The sequence below is a fragment of the Poecilia latipinna genome, unplaced genomic scaffold (genome assembly GCF_001443285.1).
Source record: "Poecilia latipinna isolate Pla-1442-1.1 unplaced genomic scaffold, P_latipinna-1.0 Scaffold872, whole genome shotgun sequence".
Lineage (NCBI taxonomy): Eukaryota > Metazoa > Chordata > Actinopteri > Cyprinodontiformes > Poeciliidae > Poecilia > Poecilia latipinna.
This window is the reverse complement of record NW_015113488.1, coordinates 54,254-78,967: the sequence shown is the minus strand read 5'-3', so window position 1 is coordinate 78,967 and position 24,714 is coordinate 54,254. Positions and strand designations below refer to the sequence as shown.

Here is a 24,714-nt window from a genome sequence, read left to right as displayed (position 1 = left end):
ACACAGAACAAATTAAACTTATTTTGTAAGAAACAACCTTTGGAGTTACAACATGAAGATACAAGCTGAAAAAGTAGCAGGACAACCGATAAATTAAATACGCAAAGACCTTGGAAAAGTATGGACTACTTTTACATTTGGTCACATTAAAGCTACAAACTTTAATGTGCTTTTTTTGTCATTTATGTGACAGAGCAACACAAAGTGGTGCTTCAATGTAAAGTGGAAGGAAAATGATACATGGCTTGTATTTGTATTTAGCTCTCCTAAATCAAGTCTCTGCGAAACCTACGGTATTTTGGTGTATGTCTATTTTTTTTGTTGTTGTTGTTGATTTCTCTTTGCCAAACAGCTCAGTCTCAGTCAGATAGTCTGCAGAGTGACTTTGAACAGAAGTCTTTAAGTCTTGTCACAGATTCTCAACTGAATTTGCTTTGATCTAAGTCATTTTGTCGTATCCCGCTTGTATTGAAAGGTTTCAGTCGGGGCCAAAAAGTTGCATTTTATTCTCATCTGACGAGAAGATGTTCCAGGTGTTCCCCACACTGTGTGGCAAACTGCTTCTCAGGGCGTCTTGCAACAATGCCTGTCTTTATTTCAGTCGTTAATAAAGACCAGATTTGTTGAGTGACTGATCTGTCCAGAGTTACCTTTCTCCTCTCGGATGTCAAACATCTGAAGCGTTTACAGAACAGCTGTATTTATAAAAAGTTTCAATTACACATGAGTTGATTCTGATTTCTTAGCTTAGGTTAATTAGACACAACAACTTTTGAAAGTTGTCTTCCTTCCATTTTACCGCCCTTCGCCCCCCCCAAAAAAATCCCAACAAAAGTGCATTGCAATTTTTGTTATAATGTGACAAAACAAAGAGATGGTCAGGGGTATTCAAAGCACTGTATTTTAAATACGAAAATAAATAAATAAACAAATAAATAAATAAATACTGGGTTGAATTTCCCCTTCAACTGATGACTGACAAGCAGGAGCTCAAGCGTGTAAATGATGAATCAGTAAATGAGAGGTGGAGACACTTACGGATAATAAGAGTAGTGGTCCCTTCTGGCAAGAGCGCAGCAAAGGGAGGGTGGTGGGGAAGGAAAATCAAGAGAAAGAAGATATGTAAGATGAAAGCGATGCCAGCTGAGGGCAGAATGCATTGATTACAGTGAAAATAAAGAGTCCAGCTGTGCAGGTGGCCGTGTGACACATGCGAGCGGTTCAAGCAGCAACTGGCAGATCAAACACAAGGCGAGGCGGACAAACTTTCAATCGACTCGTTTTCTGGCCGCCGCGCTGCACTGGGCCACGTAGCTTCCCGTCACAGCCAATCTGGCAACCAATTCTCTGGGACAACAACTACAGAAGTTCAGGAGCCAGTGTCCAGAATAGCAGCGACTTCAGTTTTCAGCTTTCTTCAATTTTAGCAAAGATGCTGTGTCAGCCTTTTGAATAGTGAACGAGCAGATCCGACTCCTCCTGTGGAGAGCTCTGCTCCTTATTCATATTTCCTTTTTCCTATCGGGCACTTTGTGAAAAAAAAAACTGAAGGTGCAGTTATCTAAGTAGAAGAGCTAAAGGTGGATATAATTTACTCATGGGATCATTGGCTAATAATCTCAGAAGGGACACCTTTCCTCTCCCAATTGCCATCTCATTTAAGGGTCAGGCCTCTTCTCGGTGTGCGTAATTAAGTGGTTAATTGAATTGCATCCGCCTTTAATTAAATACTTCACACTCAGATGGGCTCTGCGCATGTGAGCTGTTTGCTCCCTCTGGGACGGGAAAACAACGCAGCGTTGCTTGCTGGTCCTGCTCTTCCCTAGAAAGTGTGACCTTTTGCAAAGTTCAGCAGGTGCACAGAAGGTAGTCGCTGAGCTCTTTTTAAACAACAAAATGAAGAGATGCGGCAGATGCGGCATGACTGAGCAAAATGAGGCGTGTTTGTCTTGCATGGAACAAGTCATATAGGAGGAGCATTTACCCTTTCTTAATGATGATGATAACAGCGCCGAGCAGGAGGATCAGGATCACCAGGCCTCCAACGCACACGCCGAGGATCAGCCCCATCTCTTCAGAGTGCTGAGACACCTCCAGAGCTCTCTGGTGATCCTTGCAGGCGACTGGAAGCGAGAACATAAAAGCAAAGAAATAACAAGAAGGCATATGGTAAGATTTGGACGAAACACTCTCACGAGGCTGTCATTTATGTACAAATGTGTCTTTTGTTGGAAAAAAAAAAGGAAGCGTATTTTCTAACAATCCAAATTGGTCTCTTCATCTTAGTGATAATTTCCTGTGAAAATAACTGACAAAAAATGAAATGCCTTCAGTATAATAGACAATGCAGCAAACCTGGCATTTCTACAGAAATACACAATTGTGAAAAATATTTCAACTATAACTTATTCTTTTAAATTTTGTATTCAAAGATCCAGGCTTTTCTTTATTTTGTTTGTTTTTTTTTTTGTGCCATTTTGATCAATAGTTGTTAAAAAGAGGTTTCTCAAAATAGTTACTTTTTCTTGGTTTCGGTTATTTTTTTTAACTTATTTTCTGTCAACAGGACAACTTTGAGCAGTGGCACAAAAAAAAACGAACACAAAGATTAAATCAATGCTGTATCTATAAAAAACAATTACTTTTAAAAATGTGTTGTTGCTTTATTTGGCTAAATAGGTGATTTGCTCTCACTAGGAAAGAATACTATTGTCTACTGTATAGCCATAAGAGTCCATCTTAATAAATTGGAATATTATAAAAACATAAATCTCTTTCATTAATTCGCATTAATATTACTATGTTTTTGTTTTTTGGGTTTTTTTTTTTTGGTTTTTCGTAAAAAATGGACATAAAGACAATTGGAAAAAAGGTATTTTTACAGAGAAACGTCGCTCTGCTGAGAGGTATGTTTGTACTCTGCACAGTATCCACACTCTTTGGACTTGTCTTGTAATTTACTGCATCAGTGCGGTGCAGCATGGAGTTTCTCAGCCTCTGGCTCCGCTGGAGTGTTATGGAAGCCCAGGTTGCTTTAATGGTGGGCTTCAGCTTGCCTAGACAACGTTACTTAAATTTCCTATTGGGTTTAGGTCAGTTTATAGGCCTTCAACTAACAGTGATAAAATAGTCTTAAAGCCAGGAATTAGTACTGTTGGCAGTGTAGGCAGGGACAAACTCCTGCTGCAAAATAAAATTAGAATGTCTTGTCAGCAGGGGGAAGCATTAGGAGCTCTAAAAATGTCTGCACTGGATAGCTGCACTGACTTTACACCAGATAAAACGCAGGGGGCCAACATCAAAACTACTGCTGATTGCTGACCTCAAGCAAATTGGATTCTGTGGCTCCCCACTGTCCCTTGCGACTCTGAGGTGTTGATTTCTACATTGAATTAAAAACGTACTTTTTTCCAAAAGAAGGAATTTAAACTGCTGAGCAGCAGACCACTACTTATTCTCCTTGGCCCATGTGAGACGCTTCTGATTTAATCTTCTCTGGTTCTGGCTGAGTACAAGGAATATGGCTGTTGTAGCTCATGTCCTGTTTACATCTGACTCTAGCTGCAGTCCACCTAATGTGACTCTTCCCAAAGTTTTGAATGAGCTTTGCTGCACAGGTCACTTTAGGCTGTGGTGGCCACTGTTTCTGCCACACTGTTGGGTAAAACTAATCATTGTTTTATCATTTTATTTGAGTGTTTTATCTAAACGTGTTCAGTTCCCCAACTGGCTCTGACCAGTTATTCTTTAAGGTTCTTTCTTTATCTCAGCATTGCTCCACTGAAGAAGGTCTTCATAATAAAACCCAATTCCCAAGCAGAATTGAGCAGAGCTCACCAATCTTTGATCCTGAGCGGGTTAGAGGTTGTGGATCGCTCCCTTTGCAAAGGAAGTCATAAAAACCTCATTGGTCTTTGTGTCTGGTTTTTTACAGGTCTTGAGCTAATTTTAAAAGCCCCAACACACACTTTTTCCTTCCACTCAACTTTCTATTATTATAGTTGGGTACATAACTCTGAAAACCGCAAAGAAATCACCTTTTCTGGTTTACTCTGAAAGAAATATGTCACTGGTTACCGGCTGGTCCTGTTTTTCTCAAGATTGCATTGGTCCTAACATGACCATAACAAAACATCTCTGTATAAACAATTCTTATAGTTGAAGTGTGAAACATACAATGAAACTTTAAAGGCGACTTTTAAGCAGAAAATGAATTAAATATAGCATTCCCAGTCAAAATAATCTACTCAGGCCTGCAGCATAATCTCAAGGTGCCCTGGTGTCTGTTAGCCAATGAAAAGGTCATTATCATAATAGCAGGTTATTCATTTCTCTACCGTAAAGCTTCATACTTATGTAAATGGAGCTGAGCAGAGGGGCTGCCTTTGTCTTGTTATAGGGGCCCACTGATCTAGTTTTTTTTTTTTTTTTTTTTTTCCTCCCTACTGCCAGCCTGTCCTCCAGGCTTTGACAGCCCTGAAACCAGCTCTTCTGATCCCATTGGAACAGCTCAAACTATCTGGAGAGCAGGAGAAAGTCAGAGCACGCCTGGGGATAGAGTGCTATCTCACAGTGTGCTGAGGGCAGGGGGGGGGGAATCAGATCTAGGGCAGGGACAATGAAAATACAGCCATCCTTTAGCCCAACTATCAGCAGCCAAGGGCAGTGCTTTTGAACCCTCATCCCAAATAAAGATGAAAGTAGTACAGTATCATTTCATTACTTGTCAGGGTTTTTAATAAATGATGAGCGTCTGGCTTAGTGGAGTGGAGAAAATGAGCCACTGGTCTCATTTTAGGATAGCTTTTGTGTTGCCATGTTGCTCTGGATATGTCTGTGTCCCATTTATTGATAAAGCATTTAACAGGTGTTTTTCATATGCACCGGTGTTGGAAAACGTGGCTCCTGTAAACCAAAACACAAATAATTCATCCCGTCAGAAAGCTGATCGGTTCGAAAACTCCTCGCAGTAACAGACTCTGTTTATTCCATTGTCTTTTCATTTAATATTACTCCGATAAAGGGATATACCGGTTAAAGATTTAGATGAGGAGCTGAGGAAAATCAATTTCAGTTCCACAATGTTTTGGACAGATAAGGCTGTTTTGTCATATTTAGCTTCAAAATTTCCATTAAGCCAAACAGGAGCATGAAATAGATTTCCGCATGAATCCAAGCACCTGCCTGCTGCCCCGTGGTGGAAATTGGCACTTAGAAAAGAAATGGAAGTCTATTGTTGTGTTGTGCCTGCCAGAGGATCCTTAATTAAACTGTCACCTGGAAGTTGAAATGTAATCTCCAGCTCTGTTATCCAAGCCAGAATCATTTGCCTCCACTTTACTGGTGATGGGCTGTTTGATAATAATGGCTCAGGACCTGATAATGCGGAGGCTATGTTAATGGTCGAGAAATCACTGAAAGCCAAAAAAAAAAAAAAAACCTCCTGGAGCACCTTAGAACTGGAAATAAGCTTGAGCTTTCATGATTACAGCATGTTGGATTAATTTAGAAAGTAATGCTGGCAATACTTTTTACTAAATTTGCAATTTGCTCTGAGACCATTAGTCCTATATTTCTAAAGGATAGAGCATCCCAGTCATTTCTGTGGAGCAGCCTGAAAAGCCAACACTTCTCACATACAAAGTATAAATGTCAATGTTTTCCCATGTAATACATTTTTAATGTCATGCACAGTTTATTTCATCCATACATCCAACTGAATACTGTAAATTGATATCCACTTCATCACTGGGTATCATGGTGAGTTTTAACTGGCTGAAAAATAGCAAAAGCAAAATTGTCATGATTTAAGAGATTTAAGCACCATGACAATAATCAGAAAGTTTAGTTTTGATCTATAAAACGGTATTTTGTTATGAGGTGGTTTCAATTACCAACAAGAGAATAAAATATGTCTGTTTACAACAGATCGATAACAGAAATAACCTTCTCCAGTTGCATGTATCCCGATCTATCATTTAACTGAGAAATAAATGTTTAGTATAGAAAGAGTAGTAAACGTGGAAAAGCATTTGATGAACTTCCAAGTATGTTTTGAGATCAGTACTTGGTGCCTTGCAAGATTATTCATCCATTATTCAACTAAATCGCATTCTGTCACAATAAAACCACAAAATTCTATAGTTTTTGTTGGGATTTTATGGGTCAGACTGAAATAAAGTTGCACATGATTGCAGAGTGAAACAAAAAGGATGCCTGCTTTATTTTGTTCTTTTTTGACAAAAAAAAAATGTCAGCACAGTGCAGCATACTCTTGTGTTCAGTTCCTTTTTTATTCTGATTGTTTAAAAAATTTATTACAACCATTTTTCTTCATACCATTTCCTTCATGTCATAGATTTGATGATGTAATGGTTAGTCTAGTCATTTTGTACTTGGCCTTCAGTGATGCGAGCCTTGACTTGGACTTGCTCAGACTAAAATGTAATGCATCGGCCTACATGCAACCCCAGGAAATCAACTAAATCATAACAGTGCATTACTCATCTTGCTTTTAGATTATGTTCTCTTCTGTTTCCCGTCTTTTTATTTAAAAAAAAAATGAATATCTTGCTGCACCACTGTTTTTTTCCCCCCCTTCTTTTTCGGCATTTTGTGTCAAAAAAAGGCACGAGGCCTTCAGTTCAGCGTTCAGTTCTTTGCTGTAAGAAAGCATAATTAGCCGATGCTCGACTGAGTAGTGCGAGGCAGATGGAGTGAGAGGCGAGCTTTGCCTTTTGGCTTTATGCTTGAGGAGAGCCTCATCTCTCGTAATGTAGCCACAAAAGGAGTCCTTCTCAAAAAAAAAAAAAAGAAAAAAAGAGACAACCCTCTAAATCAATTGACTTACAAGGCTCCGCTTACTGTTGCAGCACTGATAACTATAAATACATGACTTTTATTCGCCATGATATGACAGCGTACTGTGGCACAGAGACTCTCCTGCCATCAGGACTTAGAGTCAATTTTTCTGCCCTTTTCATGTCTCTTTGAATCAAAACATGGAGGTGCAGAGGAGGAGGAAGGGGAGGTGGGGAGGGGGCAGCACTTTCTTATACTGATAGGCCAAGGTAGCTCCATCTGGAAGTTTTGATCTGGAGAACCCTTTTGGATGCACCGAGGTCAGAGCTCTCAGATGTAGCTATCTGGTGGGCTGCTGATGAGAACAAAGAGACTGGTTTGATGTGGTGTATCCCACTGTCTGCCCACAAACAGGCAGGATGAAAGCCTGACCTCTAATCCCTCCCTGCTCGTTGCCCTTTTCTCTGGGGCCCACTGCTGAACAACAAGAAACCATCAGAGAAAATATGTCGGATCCAAACCTTTGTACTTAAGAAAAGGGTAAACAACGGTGTAGCACACACGTAAAGTACACTACATCTTCATGGTTCGTTCATGGCTTTTCGTGCTAAGATACACTGGCTTGCTAAAAGGTAAAAAGAATTAGCGGATAATATTCGCAGATTTAGAGAAAAACTTTTTTGAATTACCTTTGCGAGCGATGCGGATGCAGTTAATTCTGGATTCCTGAAATGCAAAGAAAACACAGCCGTCAGTGGAGAGGCGTCACTTAGCATTTCACATGAAAAACAAATGATAGAAGAAAGTAGGACGGCATAAATCACATCGCTGAAGCACAGTATATTACCCTGAGAGTATGACGAAAGATAAAGACTAATTGATTGACATGAATGTGTGTTTCATCCAAAGGCAAGTAAACATAGTAGACAATACTGATCCTGATATGAAGTAAAAGTGCAAATTATCAAACAATATTAAAGTAAAATATCTAGAACCTGAGAGCTGTGGTGAAGTGTGTAAAGAAGATCATAGGGTTTTTTTTTTCACTGAGGGAGAAAAGATGGGAGCTGAAATAAAGAGAGTGTAATTAAAAGGAGAGTTTCAGACCAGTGCCCCATGATGAAAACGAATTAATTTTATTCAGATTTCATCTGATGACATCTCAGCGTTATGAAAAGGACCTTTGTCAAATAACTCTAATGAGATCCAAGACTGTAATCCAATTCCATCCTGCACCCCCCACGGAGATTTATTATCAAATTAAAATTTACAGATGCCAATTCAGGCACTATGGGACAATTATAGCAATTTTTGCCTATTTGGAAAAAAGCAAAAAAAAAAAAAAAAAAAAAAAAAAAAAGCAATTTTCTTAAACTCTGGTTAAATTGCCCTTTTAAATTGCCATTGATGGCCACTTCAAACATGCTTATAATTCAGCGTTTTAATCTGCTCGTCTACAGCTGCCATGCTGAGAGCCAGAAGTTTACATTGCTGTCAATGTCACTTTCATTTTAAGCTTTGAAATATTGAGTTTGAACCGTTTTGTGACCTGGAAAGACCAAATGATACACACATTTAATGAACTTTGAAAACAACAATCAGTTGCACAAGCTTTATTTTTTTCATACAGATTTTCTGTCATCCACATAAAAGATAAATGACAAATAAACTCAGGGTTTTAAAAAATGTTCAGGTGAGCCTGCTTGATTCGTCAAAAAACAAAACGATCAACATGAACAAGAAAAATGCTTTCTATGCCTAGATGAGTCAATTTGCACCAACGGTGGTAGCAGCATCATTCTGAGGGCCTGGTTTACTGGGGTTTACTTTGTAAAAGAAAAATGAACAAATTGCCAAATACCGAGTCAAAACTATGGAGTTTGTAAATGGATGTGGTTTTGGTTGATTGTCTTAAGTGAACACACAATTAAATCTGTATGTATAATTCTGATTCACTAGTGTAGAGAAAGAATAAATGAAAACTTCTGCACACAGGTCTTGTTTTTAATATTCACTAAAGATATTTCAATCTTAAAAAAATGGCACAACTGAATAACAACACGGCCAAAATGACATCCTTTGCCATGATGAGTGTAAGAAAATGTTGTATCACATCTGTGTGTCCTCTACCTGGCTCTCACATTTACAGCACAGCAAAACATGACTTTTCCAAAGGTTTTTGAAGAGAAGGTATGCTTTTTATTGCATGAGGTTGCTCAATATGACTTTGTGATTCACCAGAGAATAACCCATGTCGTTCAAAATGTTAAAATAGGCTCATTAACTTCCACTTATACTGACGGTTCTATTTGTGCAAGACTGAACGCACTCCTGCTCAAAATCGTAGGACCGGAGAAAACGTTAAAATTTCATGCACTTCACACATCTGAAACAAGACCATGTTTGAAGCTGAGCTTCAAAACACAAAAAGAAGAAACATGTCTTAATTGATCAAATGACAGGAGCAAAGTTCATAGTCATCTTGACATAAAAGCAATGATGGCGCTAATATAGGTTTTCATAATTTTGCAATCTTAAGATGTGTTTATCTGCTATTACATCTCCAAAGGACTGCTTTAAAATGCACATGTAGTGATAAATTATGCTGGAGTTTATTTATATTTAAAACCAAACAGAATTGAGTAAAGTATTTTATACATTATGGTGAAAAAAAAAATGTTACACAGAGAATAAGTATTTACTTTTCAAAGTTAAAGATATCAAGCATGAATACAAATTCTCAGGCCCCAGAGTTAGTATTTGCATTTACAATTGTTGAAGCTTCTGTGGCATATTTCAAAATCCCTTAATTTCTACAAATTAATAACCCTTTTAATTAATAATAATAATTCATTTGGTTCTTTGAAAGGACAACACCGAGCAGCTGACTTTGAGCTTTCAGTCCTGAATTTTATAAAACAGTTTTCTTTTTCTTTCTTTTAAGAAAAAAAAAAGAAATTGATTCATCTAATTCTGCCTCCAAAGAAACTGAGATCAGTCATACATTTAGTTATTACAAGCTTTGGCCAACTAAGATACATACATTGTCAGCCGCTTGCTGCAGTAAACAAATAAGCTATTGTGATGGATGGAGGCAAATTCAGTAAAATGGGCACCTAAATCAATGCGCAAGAGCTCAGCAGAAGAGTAAACTGCCAAGGTCCAGACTGTCAAACATACATCACATGTCTCTGTGCGCAGTGCCAGTCATTCCAGAGGGGCTGCTGATTCCTGGCAGTTCTAAATACAAAACACAAATGCCAGAGCACAACACAGGGCTCCACAGCACACGGTTTGTGTGTGTGTCAGTGGGTAAAGCTGCAAAATAAAAGTTTAAGCGTTACAGATTGTGATGGTGTGGCCTACAAAGCAACAGTCTGTTACTGTTGTGAGCGATCAATTGCAGCAATTACACAAGCTTGACAGCTACTATGAGATGATAGTGGGGATGAAGTTAAAAATATTCTGGGTCAAATGCAACCAATGAAAGTACTTGCAACACCACTAGTCTTTAAGAGGATTCACTGCGGCGTTTGGCCTCCATAAAGGTAACCAAAAAACAAAAACAAACACACACACACACACACACACAAATACTGAATTAATGAGCGCAATTAAGGGGCCTGGCAATTCATCTTGAATTTTAATGAAAAGGTTCAGACACAAAGACCTGAAGTGATTATTAAATCTGACATGTCAAAACAACACTAGCGCACAGAACGCTGGATCAGAAATCAATTGTAGAAGATTTACACATTATTTTTTATGATGTTTCATTTTTAAATCAGGACCTCTGCTGCTGCAAGCAACTAACTGTCCGGTGGAAAACAGAGATGCACTGAAACAGACCAAAAAAACCTAGCTTTTATGATTTGTGAATGCACCATATCTAAGTACTAACAGGTCTCGTTGGGACGGACGTTGTTGCTGCAGAAAAGTAGCTTGGCTGTTTTCAGTGTAACTTTGGTGCTTCGAAAAATACGAAACATTCTGAAAGCAACATGTATTTTCTATGCAAGGAAAATACGAGCAAGGAGGGAAACATGAGGAAACAACAAAGGCTGACTGATATCAGAAAAGCTGATCTGTTTGTCCTTTCAAACTTTTGCATCTCACCTTAAGGGCAAAGGTCAACTTGCTTTACAGGAAATCCACACAAAGCTAATAGTTTCGGTCTGTTACTGTTTTCTTACTATAACAAACATACCAGTATTAGTTTGAAATGTAATTTTTTGTTTTCTTTTTTTTTTTTTAAATTAATAAAATGTCTTTTCACTGCAGAGCTGTAAAACTGAATTATATTTCCCACAACAAAAAAATTGACTGATGACAAAATGGATTCTTAAGACTCTTGTATAGCTACAATAAATAAACTAAACCTTCAGTTTATTACAAATAGATGCTGTAGAAACACATGCATATTTTGTGAAATATTGCACTTGACAAATAGAGTTGAATCAACACAAAGGTAGTATTATGTTCTTTAGAGTTAGGTTTAATTTTGTTTTAATACAATACAATTCTGACTATTAGTCTTCATGGCGTTACTAGATATTTAGTAGGCGATAGTACAAATCAGAACTGGCTAAAATCTGTCGACAGACCAACTTTTTAAAAAAAAATCGTATCAGTTGCTAATTTAATGTCATATAGGAAAATGTAATTATAAATATTTTTAAAATATACATTGGCCAACGCTTGAGGTGAAGCTTTTTATCCAACAAATTCAAAAGTGGAAGTTAGTTTAGCCTGAATTTTGTGAGCGCAGTGCTAAAATGTGAAAGGCCTGTAGAGTTTAGTTACACCTGGAGGATCAGCAGAACGATCCAAAACAACACCAGCCATTAAGCAATTGCTGGGACATTCCCGGTCCAAACAGACTCCATGAGCCAAACATCACCATCTGGCTTTAATAGACTGTTTCAGAAACACTCGAATGTGACTGCTGTCAGATCACTCTGTGAGGTGAAAAATGATGGCTCTCAAATGTTAATAACACTATTATCAGACAAAAGTACCATGGAGCATGATTGGCTGGTTTGTTAGTAGTCTAATTACCCGGCTTACATGCTTTCTGAATCCATTTTACTTTGTGAATTTGTCACTTTTTTATTTATTTATTTTTTTACTACTGCAGTTCATTTTGTTTGCAGGCTTGCTGTGACATGTCACCATTTATATCCTTCTGTAACTTATAGGACAAGTAACAACCTGCTCTGTATACTTTCACTTCCATAAACCCTAAAACTTTGGAATGGCTTCTATTATTAGGAGGGGAATCATGAATTTTGCCCATTTTATTGAACACACACGTGCGCGTGTTCCATACAGAGGATTGCTTCAGACCAGCAACAGCAAGATTTCAGCACTGAATGAAACTGTACGTTGCAGGATTTGAAACACTGGAGACAATGTTGGCTGTATGATTTGGCACCATGGGTCAAGAATGCTGGCCCCTCGCCAGGCCAAACAAAGCATAATCCCATCCGCTGGTAAAGCCAGGCGTCCCCAGTCTAATCCCATGCTTAGCAGGCTAGTTTTGTGAAGTGCTCACACTGCACTCTCCTCCATGTGCTTCTCCACTGAGTTGGAAACAGATGATACTGGAAGGGATGAGCCACCCAGCCCTATTTGTGGGACTTTATATTCCATACTCGACTCAAAAAGGAAAATATGGGAGCCATCAACAGACGAGACTCAAGAAGCCAAAACTGATACAAATAAAAAAGTTATTTATTGTGTCGTTTCTCTGTGACAGTCGTGGCCAAAGGTTTTGGCCACGACTCAAAATTCATCTGATTTAGCTGAGACGGTGACAGTTCACACTGAGATGGATCTTAAATAATTACAAAGACATTTATTATCCCAAACAAAACACCTTAGAATGACAAAGTTTTGTCTATGTTTAGACTAAATTATAATCTAAATTAGTTTCGCTTTAGCATTACGAGACCAACTAAACCCATCCCCACATTTAATTAGCAGACTGATTTTTCTACAGGAGTGTGAGATGGGCTTAAAAATCGCAGACATCCCAACCTACTTTCAGGGATCAATGTTCTCAAATGATTGGTATCAGGAGTACCTGACAAATCTCCACCTATAGCACCTTTTGTTGGTCTCCTGTCTGTGATTTAACAATGACAAAATATGTTTTGTGTATGTATGGCTTAGAAAACTTTGCTATGGTTTGCATACAAGATTTTGTTGAACAGATGGGTTTTCTGTTCAGACTCACACCTCCACTTAATCCCCTCACCCCACACTTGATTGCGCCCCTCAGTGTCTCTTGGCACCGCCAACTTTGGTGGAATTTTTTCAAAACTTGTCTGTGGCGGGATTGTGCTTTAACATTGGGTTTCGTTCCACTTTAATGAGTTTGACTAGTATCAAGGACATGAAATCGGGAATCAGTTCTGCCAACAGTGACACAAAATACAGGATTACTTCTCATCAATGGGAATGGGCTTCCTCACTGTTCTCTCAGAGAAAGTGCTCATGAATAAAGTGTGGGAGGTAAAGAGCGACTTCCTTCAAAATTTCAGACAATATTTTATGACCACATACCATTGGTAAAGTGGTTTAAAGCTTATTGACATTTCGTACCTGAAACCAGGAAACTTAACCCAGTCCGTCTGTAGTTAGCGCTCCTAAAATATGCAGGAAAAAGAAGTCCAACAAATTGAGACCTACACCAAGCACTGGTACGTAAGTCACAACGAGTCAGTGTTTGGCACAGACTTTGTACAGAAAAGAAGAAGCCCTGTAACTTTTTGCAAAAACTATATGAGCGAATATATATATATATATATATATATATATATATATATATATATATATATATATATATATATATATATATATATATAAATGTTTAACTGTTCTTCAACCACAGCATAGAAAGAAAGTAATTTTTTTAAATATGTTAAAGTGACATAACTCTTTACTGCCTTGCAGCAAACACCTTTGTCCATCACAGTCAAGTTTCATAGACTACACATTTTAAAACACCAGCTTTCTACCTCTGTTTCTCTGCACCTTCACCCAATTATGTTTAAGTAATTGCCTTACAAAGGTAGGAACTTTTCCTGTGATGAAATCTAGACAGGTAATGTGGCATCCCCCAAGGAACGTCTAGAGTATTTACCTGCTATAAAACAATGATGCAGGGAAGCAGCACTGAATTGGAACTGAAAAGTCCCTGGACTTTAGGTAATTTCAGCTAGTCAGAGGTCCTCTTTTCTGAATGCACATAATTCCCTTTTCAGAAATGTTTTGTTTCCGAAGAATCGAAAAACAGAGGGATGTAAACATTTGCAGCCTATTTTCAGACCAACAATTTCTCTAACAGCACAAATAATAATTTGGGGCGTTGTGATCTCAGACAATGCCAAGTGCCCTGCAGCTTTAACCACATAATTAGAGCTGCAAAACAAACAAGCAAACAAAAAAAAACAAAACAAAAAAAAAACAGACTTATTCAAAAAGGCCCTTCAATGGAATAGCTTTAAACACTTATGTTTATAGGTTGGTGATCAAATACTGTCAGATCTGCAACATCTCTGGCCGGAGTTTCATCACTCACCCCTTTGAAGTTGCTCATTGCCTGGAAATAGACCAGGTAGCTTTTGCGCGGGTCCAGAGGTGTGTTCCAGTAGCCATTGTACGTGTGGTTGTCTCCGACAGTGAAGGCCTCTGGCAGGCTGCTGGGTGGGAGCTCGGCTGTGTAGTAGTGCGGCGTGCCTCGCGCCTGAGCCTCACCGTGAGACATGGGCAACGGGAAGCACTCCTGCAGCCCCAACTCCCTCTTCACTTTCTTCACAGTTTCCTCTTCAACCACCACCTGGTATGTGCTGGGAACAGAGTGGATATGAAACTTTAATAGACCATGGTATTAAAAGCACATGACATGTTCGTTTGAGGTGATCTTACCTGACTGGCGCTCCTCTGCCCTGCGCAGGGCGCAGCACCACAGTAATTGTATGATCCGTCTCACCCAGAGGTGACGGCATGTCTCCATAATCAAATGTAGGAGCTGGAAGCACACATAGCAGACACATTTAGGGTTTGGGTCTCAAAGACAACACATGCAGTCCCTATTTTTTTAGGGATTTTATGTGAGAGACCAAGAGAAAGTCTATAACTGAAAAAAAGTGAAGTGCATGGAAAATGTGGATTTGCCAATTTTGCACTTTTTTTTTTAAATGAACATGACATTTCCATTGAGGAGACTTCGATAATCCCAAATTAAAGTAAATGCAGCAAATTTCCTTCAAATATCCCAATAAACAGTCAACATGTGTGATTTAATCTCTGTTTAAATGCGGGTGTTCTGATTTGTCAGAGTATATTCAAGAACAAACAGCGCAATACAGACACAAAACCAGGCCACTATTAGAACTGCGGAGAAGTTTAAAAAGGTTTAAAGAGGTCTTGAAATAGCTCTGAACATCCCACATTACACTGTTTTATCTGCCAGCTGAAAAGAATGGCAGAATTACAAAAGTACCAAGACATGGCATTTTACCTAAACCAACAGGCCGAGCAAGGAGAATATTAATATGAGGAGCAGCCAAGAGGCCCATGGTTACTTTGGAAGCAGCTGCAGAGGTTCACAGCTCAGATGAGAGAATCTGCAGACAGGAGCCAGGAGCACCATTAGTCTTGCTTTCCAAAAATCTGTTCTCTATGGAAGGGTTACAATACAGGAACCATTGTAAAAGGAAAACTATAATGTGCTCCTTTTGCTGCAAATATTTAGGAGACACAGCAAATGTGTGGAGGAAACTGGTCTGATCAGATGAGAATATAAGTAGGCAAAACACTATGTATAGCAGAAAACTAACACTACACATCAATCCTGAACCTTTCCTCCAGTAAAATATGATGGTGGCGACATCATGTTGTCCAGGTGTTTTTCTTCAGCAGGGACAAGCAAACTGATTAGACTTGACAGGAAAATGGACTAAACTGATTACAGTGGAATCCTGTAACCAAAGTAGATGACTTGAGACCGGGGCAGAGGGTTACATTAAAGCAGGACAACCTCCCTAAAAATACTGTCTGCGCTACAATGAAATGGTTTGGATCAAAGTAAATTTATGTGTTAGAATGGCCAAGGCAAAGACTTAGCTCACCTATTTTACAAATAAGAACAGGCAAAAATATACTCTAGATTTGTAAAAGGCTCTTTTGCTGCAGTCCACTATGGCTGCAGCAAAAGGTAGCTCTGTAATTATTCATTTGTGGAAGCTGAATACTTTTTCAAGGTTTATCCTCAGAAGAATTGAAAATACTGCTTGCATTATGCATTTTTTGTGTCAACCTGTAACACAAAATCCAATTTAAATAAATTTAAGTTTCAGGTAGGTGACAAAATGTAAGAAAATCACAGGGGTATGAATACTACAGCAAGGCGCCGTAGAAGCAAATAAACTTGCCTTCACACTCCTCATTAAGGCAGTACTAATTCAACTGCACCTTCGACGTTTCACAACAACGACAATGATTTAGATTAGTAGTAGCAGAATGCCTACTCCTTTTTAGCATGGAGACACAACATTTATATAACACCAAACACCCACAATCTCATTTCAAGCACGATACTCAAATTCCCCTTTCAGTTGTCTTGGACACAGCGCCAATTAAAAATCACAGGAGTGAGGCTAAATTGAATGGCTTTCTCATTTGAAGGGATTTGGCTAAAGTCGCGCTCCTCCCCAGAGATGTTGTGGCACATTTCTCTTTAATATCAGCAGTCAATTAGTAAGGGGGAAGCAGAGCAAACTATTCATGAAGCATAGATAATTATCGAATTAAAAGGCAGTTTGCTAATACTGCGGCAGAATAGAGCTGACATCAATTACGGGCGGCGGCTTTAAAGAAAACCGTGTGTGTGTGTGTGTGTGTGTGTGTGTGTGTGTGTGTGTGTGTGTGTGTGTGTGTGTGTGTGTGTGTGTTTGTTGACACTAAGGGAGCATGGCAGTAAAAAAAACAGTTTGAAGCCTGCTGCCAGGTCCAGTCTGTCTGAAGAATATTAGTGCATCAGCCACAGCGACGCACACCGCTGAATGTATAAGTGCGCCGGCCAATGAGGAAATGTGTGCAGTCAGGTATTGTGAGGTGGGGTGTTGTCTAAAGATGCTGACAGCAGTGGCTGCTGAAGGTGTTCAGTGTTTGCTAGCTGTCAGCGCAGATTTAGGAGACGCTCAGCGTAAGTGAATGTTCTGCACTGTGGGCCGCTGAAGCCGGAAGATGATGATCTGCAAAGACTTTTGAAGTCTATCCGTGGTCTGGATTGGTGCCAGAAGTCTCTCTCGTAAGCATCCGACAGGCCAGAGTGGCGGGTTTAATCTATAACACACAACGTGAACCTACCTGCGAAGAGATATGGGCTAAAAAAAGAAAGGGAGGGTAAAACAGCGGGACTGCGGTGAGCTCCTCTGAGATGTAATCCCACTCTTTAGCTAGCGAGAATGCATCATCAAAAGGTAACGGCAACAGAAAGGCTGAAATCCTACCACTAGTAATGGGCTCAGAGACTCCTGGAAGTGACATTCAGGTCTCACGAATGTGTCTGCTTTTTTCTTCATGCGCTGCACACAACACGCTTCCCTCTGAGGAGGTTCTCTGCCTTCTACGTGTTAATTTATATCCTGTGGACTGTGAGCTGACAGCGTCCCGCAAGTTTGGAGAAGTGATGAAATATGGCTCCTCCACTGTGGGAGCCGCAGTTTTACCTCAGTGAAGGAGAAACACAGAGGTCGAAAGAGACCAATCCCGAAATCCTTACATGATGGCTAAGAACTTAGTGCAGAATATAAAGGCTACAAGATGGATGTTGTTGAAGCCAATAAACAAAGTGTTTTATAGTGTACTGTCGATGACCTATCTAGTGAAACAAGACTGACGCAAACAACAATAATTTAAATGTGGCTCCGATCTAAGGGATAAATTTAAAAAAGTAGTGCAATATTCAACATTTTTACAACCATTTTTCTCCTGAAATATGTTTTCTTTCTGGATTCACAAAGCATTTTTCACTAATACATGCAGAAGCAGTCCTACCCGTGAAATCCAGGAGATGTGAGCAATTTGCACCTGTTTCTTTCCACGCTGCAGTTGTCAGAAATGATGCAGAAAAATTTTTTTACCTGTCGTTTGTCATAATAGCTTTCCTGGGGTCATTGACGTTCCTTTGCTTTATTTCCTTTCTTTAATTAACCGACAATACCAATCTGTGTGCCTTCACCCTTTCTTGTGCTCTTCTTTTCTGGTGTTGAAATACTTCAAAAATTGTATTTCTTTTTTTTTCAGCTAGGTAAGGAAATTTTTTTCATGCACTGTAAATATAAAAATTTTCACAGGAGGGAAAATATTAAAGAGAGACTTTAACTGCTGAAACTCAAATTTAAGCATTTTAAATGAATGGATAGCTAAATATGACGAGAACTGAAGTTGAACAATGGCATTCAAATAAAAATTGAAGAAATAATATTTATTGCAAATCTCAAAAACTGATTGTAAAATGTAAAATGTCCTTTAAGTTCATTTGTTGTCAACGGTGCAGGAAGCCAACAAAGTGTGCGTACCAAGGTGTACATAACTTGTACGTTATGAAACAGGGAATTGGTGAAATTGGTGTTTGTACCTGAGATGTTGGTGGTGATTTCGGTGAGGGCGGTCTGGCCAAAGCCCTTCGCCGTTCGTGCTCGAACAGAGATCAGGTAAGTCGTTCCCGGGTGGAGGTTGGAGAACATATGGTACGTCTCATTCTTGAGCTTAGACACGGTTCTTCTGGGTCCTGGGACGTTTATGCCTGGATCAGACGACTCGGTGCTCTGGTAGCTGATCTATTGGCAGGTGAGAAAACACAAGATGATTTCATTTAATTGGGTAAGAGCAAGTCACCGTGGCCCTGATTCTGAGCTGTGTTTGCAGACTTTGACAGATTTCATGTAAGACTATTAACTCACCCCTTGAAAGGCTCTATAGAAGTTACTCACTATGACTCACTCAATTAAGAAATAAATTAGCTTCTTAAATGGTTGTGCTGATTAGGCCGGTGCAGTTTATAATTTCACATGAATAAGACCTAATTGACATTGCCACTGTTAAGTTGCATGGGTTTAAGCAATGTGGTGGGATTTTTTTTTTTTTTTTTTTTTTTTTTTTTTTAAACTAATGCAGGCGATGAATGATTGCCTGCCTAAGTAGCGCATTATTGAGGTCAAAAACTCTGGACACCCTGCATTAAAAAGTATACTCAAGTGTTTAAATCCGTGTTTATAAGTTCAATTAACTCTTGTTAACAAAATGCCACAGATCACCGTCCTTAAAAAAAAAAAAAAGTGTAATTTTACAGAAAGTTTTTCTTCAAGAGGTTTCTTGCCTCGCATGTACCTGGTGGAGAGCTTCCACTTGAACTGTTTGAAAGAGACAAGAGCTAAATGATGTGACCTGCCTGCAATTAGGGTGAGGATATTATGACGCACATCAGAGCTGAAGAAGGTCCTTTTAATTTAAAGGAACGAACACGAGCAGACATTATGAACTGGGAGTGCCAACATCACACGCTGAGGATACCTCCCAACCCCTCTCTAATTGGCTTGCTCATGCCTGCTTGTTGTTGCAATATAATTGTTACTTATTAGAAATTAAGCAAACAGAAAAGGGACACTGAGGAGAAAAGGGTGGAAGATGATTGGCAGAACAGCGATGGAGGTTTGCAGAGCGGAGGGCAGTCGATGGCGTTCAGACCTTGTGGTCAACGAGTAATGAAGATTATTTCTCACAGCTTTCTCTGTCAGGTCACAGTGATCCTCACGAGAAAGTCCAAACCATCTGGTGCAGAAATCACTTTATTTGTCAACGTAGGGGTCTGATTAAATAAAGTCCTTGCACAAGAGGTCAAGAAAGGAAGCATTGCTGTGAGGATCGGTAAGCAGACCTACAGATTGCTTACCACAGACAGAGAGTGTACAGTAAATACAAAATCATTACCTAGCTAAATGGAAGCCCCACAGCTAAAACAAATGTGTGTGAGTTATTGATTAATAGTGCCAGCCTCTGTTCCAACGGGACAAGTGCAATGTTAAGTCGAAGCCTGTGTGCAAGGTCAGCGAGTGTATCCAGCCCTTACTGCTATTTTTGTTAGTACGGACACAGTGAACCGTGCACTGAAAGGGGGCACCAGTGGAAGATTTTAGTGATTAAGCACGCAGTGTACTGAATCTGCTTTGTGCCAGCGATACTGAAAATGACTCAGTAAATGGACAGGGGGGTATTTTTCACCCCAGGGAAACAAAAACACTACAAGAACTGGCACATTTCGGTTTCCAGGAAATAACAGATATTTTCTGCTCTGGTATCGGCTCCTCCGTTTGAATGAGTGCAAATTTGGACTAGATTTTTTTTTTTTTTTTTTTTTTTTTTGGAGTATTAGCTTTTGAGAATTAGAAGCAGCCTAACATTAGAGTTTGGCAAGTTTCTAAAAGGACATCAGCAACGCACTGTACCTGCATATGCTAAAAATCTGAGTTTTCCTTAAAAAACAAACAAAAAACAAAACAGACTCTTTCTCAAGCATCTGCCTGTTAAAACCTAAAGCAGGAGTCTTCAAATCCAGGCCTCGGGGGCCAATGTTTTTGCTTCAACCCATCTGAATCAAATAATGAGGTCACTCTGGAGAACTTGACTGCATACTGAGGAGGTAATTTAGCCATTTGATTCAAGAGCGCTAGACCAGGGGCACATCTAAAAGCCGCAGGACACCGGCCCTTGAAACCTGGATTTGAAGACCCCTGACTTAAAGGTTAAGCGTTTGTTTGTCTCTCGATATCAGCAGCCCTCAACATGCTCGCTAATCAAACAGCACATATCTGATATTTTTGGAGATACATAGAGAGATTGAGGTTGATCAGATTCAGATGATTTCACGCTTGACCAGCTCTTGAACACCAATTCATGCAGGGGGTCCCGCAAGAAATTAGACATCATCATATAAGAGGAGCCTAACCATATTGCAGAAAAAATAGTACGTTTAATCATTTTGCATTTGTTTTAATTTTGGAGTTTTAGCCATAGATCTATAAAGGAGAACAAAATATGATTAATTTCGTACAGTGACACAAGATGCGTCAAGCGTGAATTTTGTTGTCCTAAATAAATTCCTTGTGCAGTCTTAATATAAATTTTGAAGTGTCTTTCTTCATCAGCACCTGGAATAGCAAAGAATAAACAGCAGTGCATAATATCACTAAGTAATGATCATAAGCCTGAGATTGTATTGGTTTTTCAAAATAAAGTTCAAAGAGATTCTTCAAACTAGATGCCCTGTATTTTGTGGGCTCAAAGCTTCTGAAATAAGACTCAAAACTCCTCACAGACTTTGTTTCCTCATGAATAAAATTAATTAAAAATAGAATTTTATACTTTTGACCCCAAAACTTTTAGTGTAAAATATATATCACTGTGCATTTATTATGTAAAAATGAAGCGTACCGCTTCACTCCACGTGTGTCTGTGCTGTTCTATGAACTATGTAAGTTAATCTAACAGAAGTGTCTCCATGGTCTCACCTCGTACTGCGTAATTAGGCCATTGGGCTCGACAGGCTCCTCCCACTTCAGGAAGATCATGTCATCCAGAGGGGTGAAGGTGAGCGACTCTGGCGCTATGCCTCCGGGAACTACGAGAAATTGTCAGAGCAAACATTTGTCAGGGAAATTGAAGTGCTGATCCCACGATGAGCCTGTCGTGTCAATATCACCAGAGTGAATGTCACAGTGGCTCAGAACAAAGAGCCACAAGAGAAACTCACTACCAGAGAGCAGACAGGCAGAAAAGATCTGATAAGGACACTTTTAATACATAAACTGCATGAAGGATTTATCTGCAGCACACACGAGAGAAAACTTTCCACAAAGTATCATAATTTCATAGCAATCTTCAGTGAAACTTTAAATATATTTGTGAATACATCACCCACATGCGTGGAAATTTGATTTCGACATGAATGTAAATGATTGAATATTTAAGTGGTAGCCGTTTTCTGGGTTTTACAGTTGCAGGCCGTGTCTTCGCAGTCTGTGCAAGCTGTGTACAGAGGAACACTGATAGATTCAGGCCTGAGGCTAAAGCAAGAGCAAAACAGCTGAGCTGTCTCTTTGAATTCAGATAAAAGTTGCTTACTAAGACTTTGGCAAAAAGCTCTCATAATTGGCATGCTCTGTATTAAAATATACATATATATCGTTATCCTAACAGCTAAAAATACAAAAAAAAAAAAACACTTGCTTTAAAATTGCATGTGGATCGCTCTCTGTGTCTTTATCTCATTGTAAGAAATCTTGTTTGTTTAGATTTTTTTTTCATGGGAGAATTGATTTTTCTCTCCACCACCATGCAGATGATATGCCACTGCAGATAGAAGATAAGAGGCATGAAATTCTTTCTCATGATTGTCCTCGTTTTCTCCTTTACATCTCAGTCTGAAAATAAAATGTCTTTTGTGACGCGTATTCAGGATCGCTCAGATCAGACACATGCATGACAACTCCACTGTACAAAACCGCTTTATGTTAAATTCACCCTGAAAGACAAAAAACAGCTGACATACAGTATGGAGCTGTTACACAACAGATTTATATTGACAGAGATATACTTTAAAAGAGCTTCTTAAGGACTTCACACACCCTTAAAGTCAAACATTTCAGTGCTGGAAATTCTCCACTTTAACATTTCTTGTGATAACATTTAAGGAAATAGATTCTTATTCTTCATGTAACAAATACTTCACTAAAGACTAACTCCGTTAACATCTGGCTTTCAAAATGACTAAATGACAGGATGTGGCAATTTGAACTTCTACATAAGTGCTGCAAAAGACTTCATTAGCAGATAAACCAATAGCAAAACTATTACCTATCACAGTAAACTGCATGCTAAACATACATTCTATTAACAATAAATATTTACTTTTTGCAAAAATTGTAAATTAAATTAAAGAGATGCACACACACACATTCTCTAAATACAAAATAAAACAGTAGAGACACTAATTTAAGATGCTTGCAGGAAACAACTACATGATCAGTTTATCTATGTTTAAGTAGAAAAGCTGTTTTAACCTGAACTGTACCATCACATTTAAGTAATTGTGTTTATTATGCGCATAATATAAATGATTATGTACATATAATGGCAAATTAATTAGAGGCCATATAACATATGACCTCTAACTGCCCATGTATGAGCCATAGAGAAATTATAGAGCTCAACATGTGCAGCCATGTATCTGCAATCAAAACCTGCTATCAAAATAATGCAGTTAAACAGACTGAAACGTTAAGCATAAAGCACACACATAAATCTGAAACCCTAAACTTGTTCAATCGCTTCCGGACATGTCATTTTCTTGCTTCCAGTTTTCAGATTGTGTCCTAATATGTGCAGCTTAACCTCCATCAGATACTTACTGTCCTCCTCGGTCTGAAAGCTGACCTCTCTGCTCTCCTTCTTCCCCTCCGGGTTCGCCAGCGACAGACGTACGTGAACGCCGTGATACGGCGGCAGATCACGAAGTGTGAAGCGTGAGGCATTGTGCTCCACTGCCAGGCATTCGCGTATAGTGGTGTTGTGGCCTCCGCCGCCTCCTGCCATGGTGTAGCGGTAGCACAGGGAAACTGAGTAGGTATGGCAGCGTGTCAGGTTGAACGCCAGATTCTCCCACTGCAGGGACAGTTGCCTGGACTGGATATCTGTGGCGACGAGGCCTCGCAGCGGACGCATGGGCTCTGAGAGAAATAAAAGAAGGTAATGAAGAAACAGAAAGTGAGAAAGAAAGTCCTGAAGGCTCACTGACTTTCAGAAAGTGTTAAAAAAAAAAAAAAAAAAAGAAAAATCTGACTAATATTTATGGACCACCTCAGCAGTTTCTCTCATCCATGCTGCCATATTGCCCGGCCACAACACAGAGGTCAGTTTGCTGCCAGCGCAGCACACCCACATCCCTGATGGCAGAGCTGGAGCTCACGCCAATTGCGCTAATTAATAGGACAGGCTGAGTTTCTGTCGTTCGCCCACCAGTTCCCTCCTCTGTGCCGCAGTGTAAGTTTACTCTTCAGTAGCTGTAACTCTCTGCCCGGAGGTTTAATCCCCCATCGTGGCGAAACTGCCAGCATTACGCAAGGACACTCACTTCCTCCTGGTCACTTTTACTGTTGGGTCATGGTATATTTTTAGACGTTAATTCCCGTCACAGAGGAGTTAAACTGCACTTTCTCTGACTCAGACTAAATGAACAAGAGATCTGCCTTTAATATTCCCCTTGCCGCCCTCACTGAGAGTTACAGAGAGCCTCTATGCACAGAGGCACAGAACAGCCAGTGTTTGGGGGAACGGCTGAAGCTGAAGAGATGCAAAGTTGAGCCAAGGACACCGTTCTTATCAATCGAGGCCTTTATCAACAGCTGTTGTTAACCCAATCAGTGCCTGTTTGTCGAGCAATATTCAACATAATGTAGCGTATGGCTTTCCTCTTTTCATAGGGCGTTTTCTGTAATGGATTACCGTTGCTGGAAAATGACAATACAGATAAGGGTGAGATCAGAGGCGCTTGAGGTTACTGGCCAAGGTCTTCATTTCTCTCCTAACTCGCTTCAGCACAGACTAGAACAAGGAAGTCAAAGACTGTAGCTAATACACCACAAAATAGGAACTAATGTATCATATCAAGGGCTACGGTTGAAACGTGAAGTTTACATACAATGTAAAAAAAAAAAAAAAAGACACATAACCTTTAGTTCTCACTCTCACTGTTTTTGTTTTCACTTCAAATAACATCTCTGCTGTTATGAGTGCAGTTTTTCTCCCCTGTTATATATATATATATATATATATATATATATATAT

At 39.3% G+C, this 24,714-nt stretch overlaps 1 protein-coding gene across 1 annotated transcript in view; it reads right to left on the bottom strand.

Moving 5' to 3' along the window:
- Nucleotides 1-24,714, bottom strand: part of LOC106957082 (receptor-type tyrosine-protein phosphatase U) — a 125,548-nt gene that overhangs the window by 58,537 nt on the left and 42,297 nt on the right. The window contains exons 6-13 of the mRNA XM_015048287.1: nt 23,280-23,597; nt 21,381-21,490; nt 18,452-18,653; nt 14,734-14,836; nt 14,387-14,654; nt 7,491-7,527; nt 1,985-2,123; nt 1,039-1,062 (exon numbers count right to left, since the gene is read on the bottom strand). Coding sequence (XP_014903773.1) covers nt 1,039-1,062; nt 1,985-2,123; nt 7,491-7,527; nt 14,387-14,654; nt 14,734-14,836; nt 18,452-18,653; nt 21,381-21,490; nt 23,280-23,597 — 1,201 coding nt within the window. The remainder of the gene's footprint in view (nt 1-1,038; nt 1,063-1,984; nt 2,124-7,490; nt 7,528-14,386; nt 14,655-14,733; nt 14,837-18,451; nt 18,654-21,380; nt 21,491-23,279; nt 23,598-24,714) is intronic.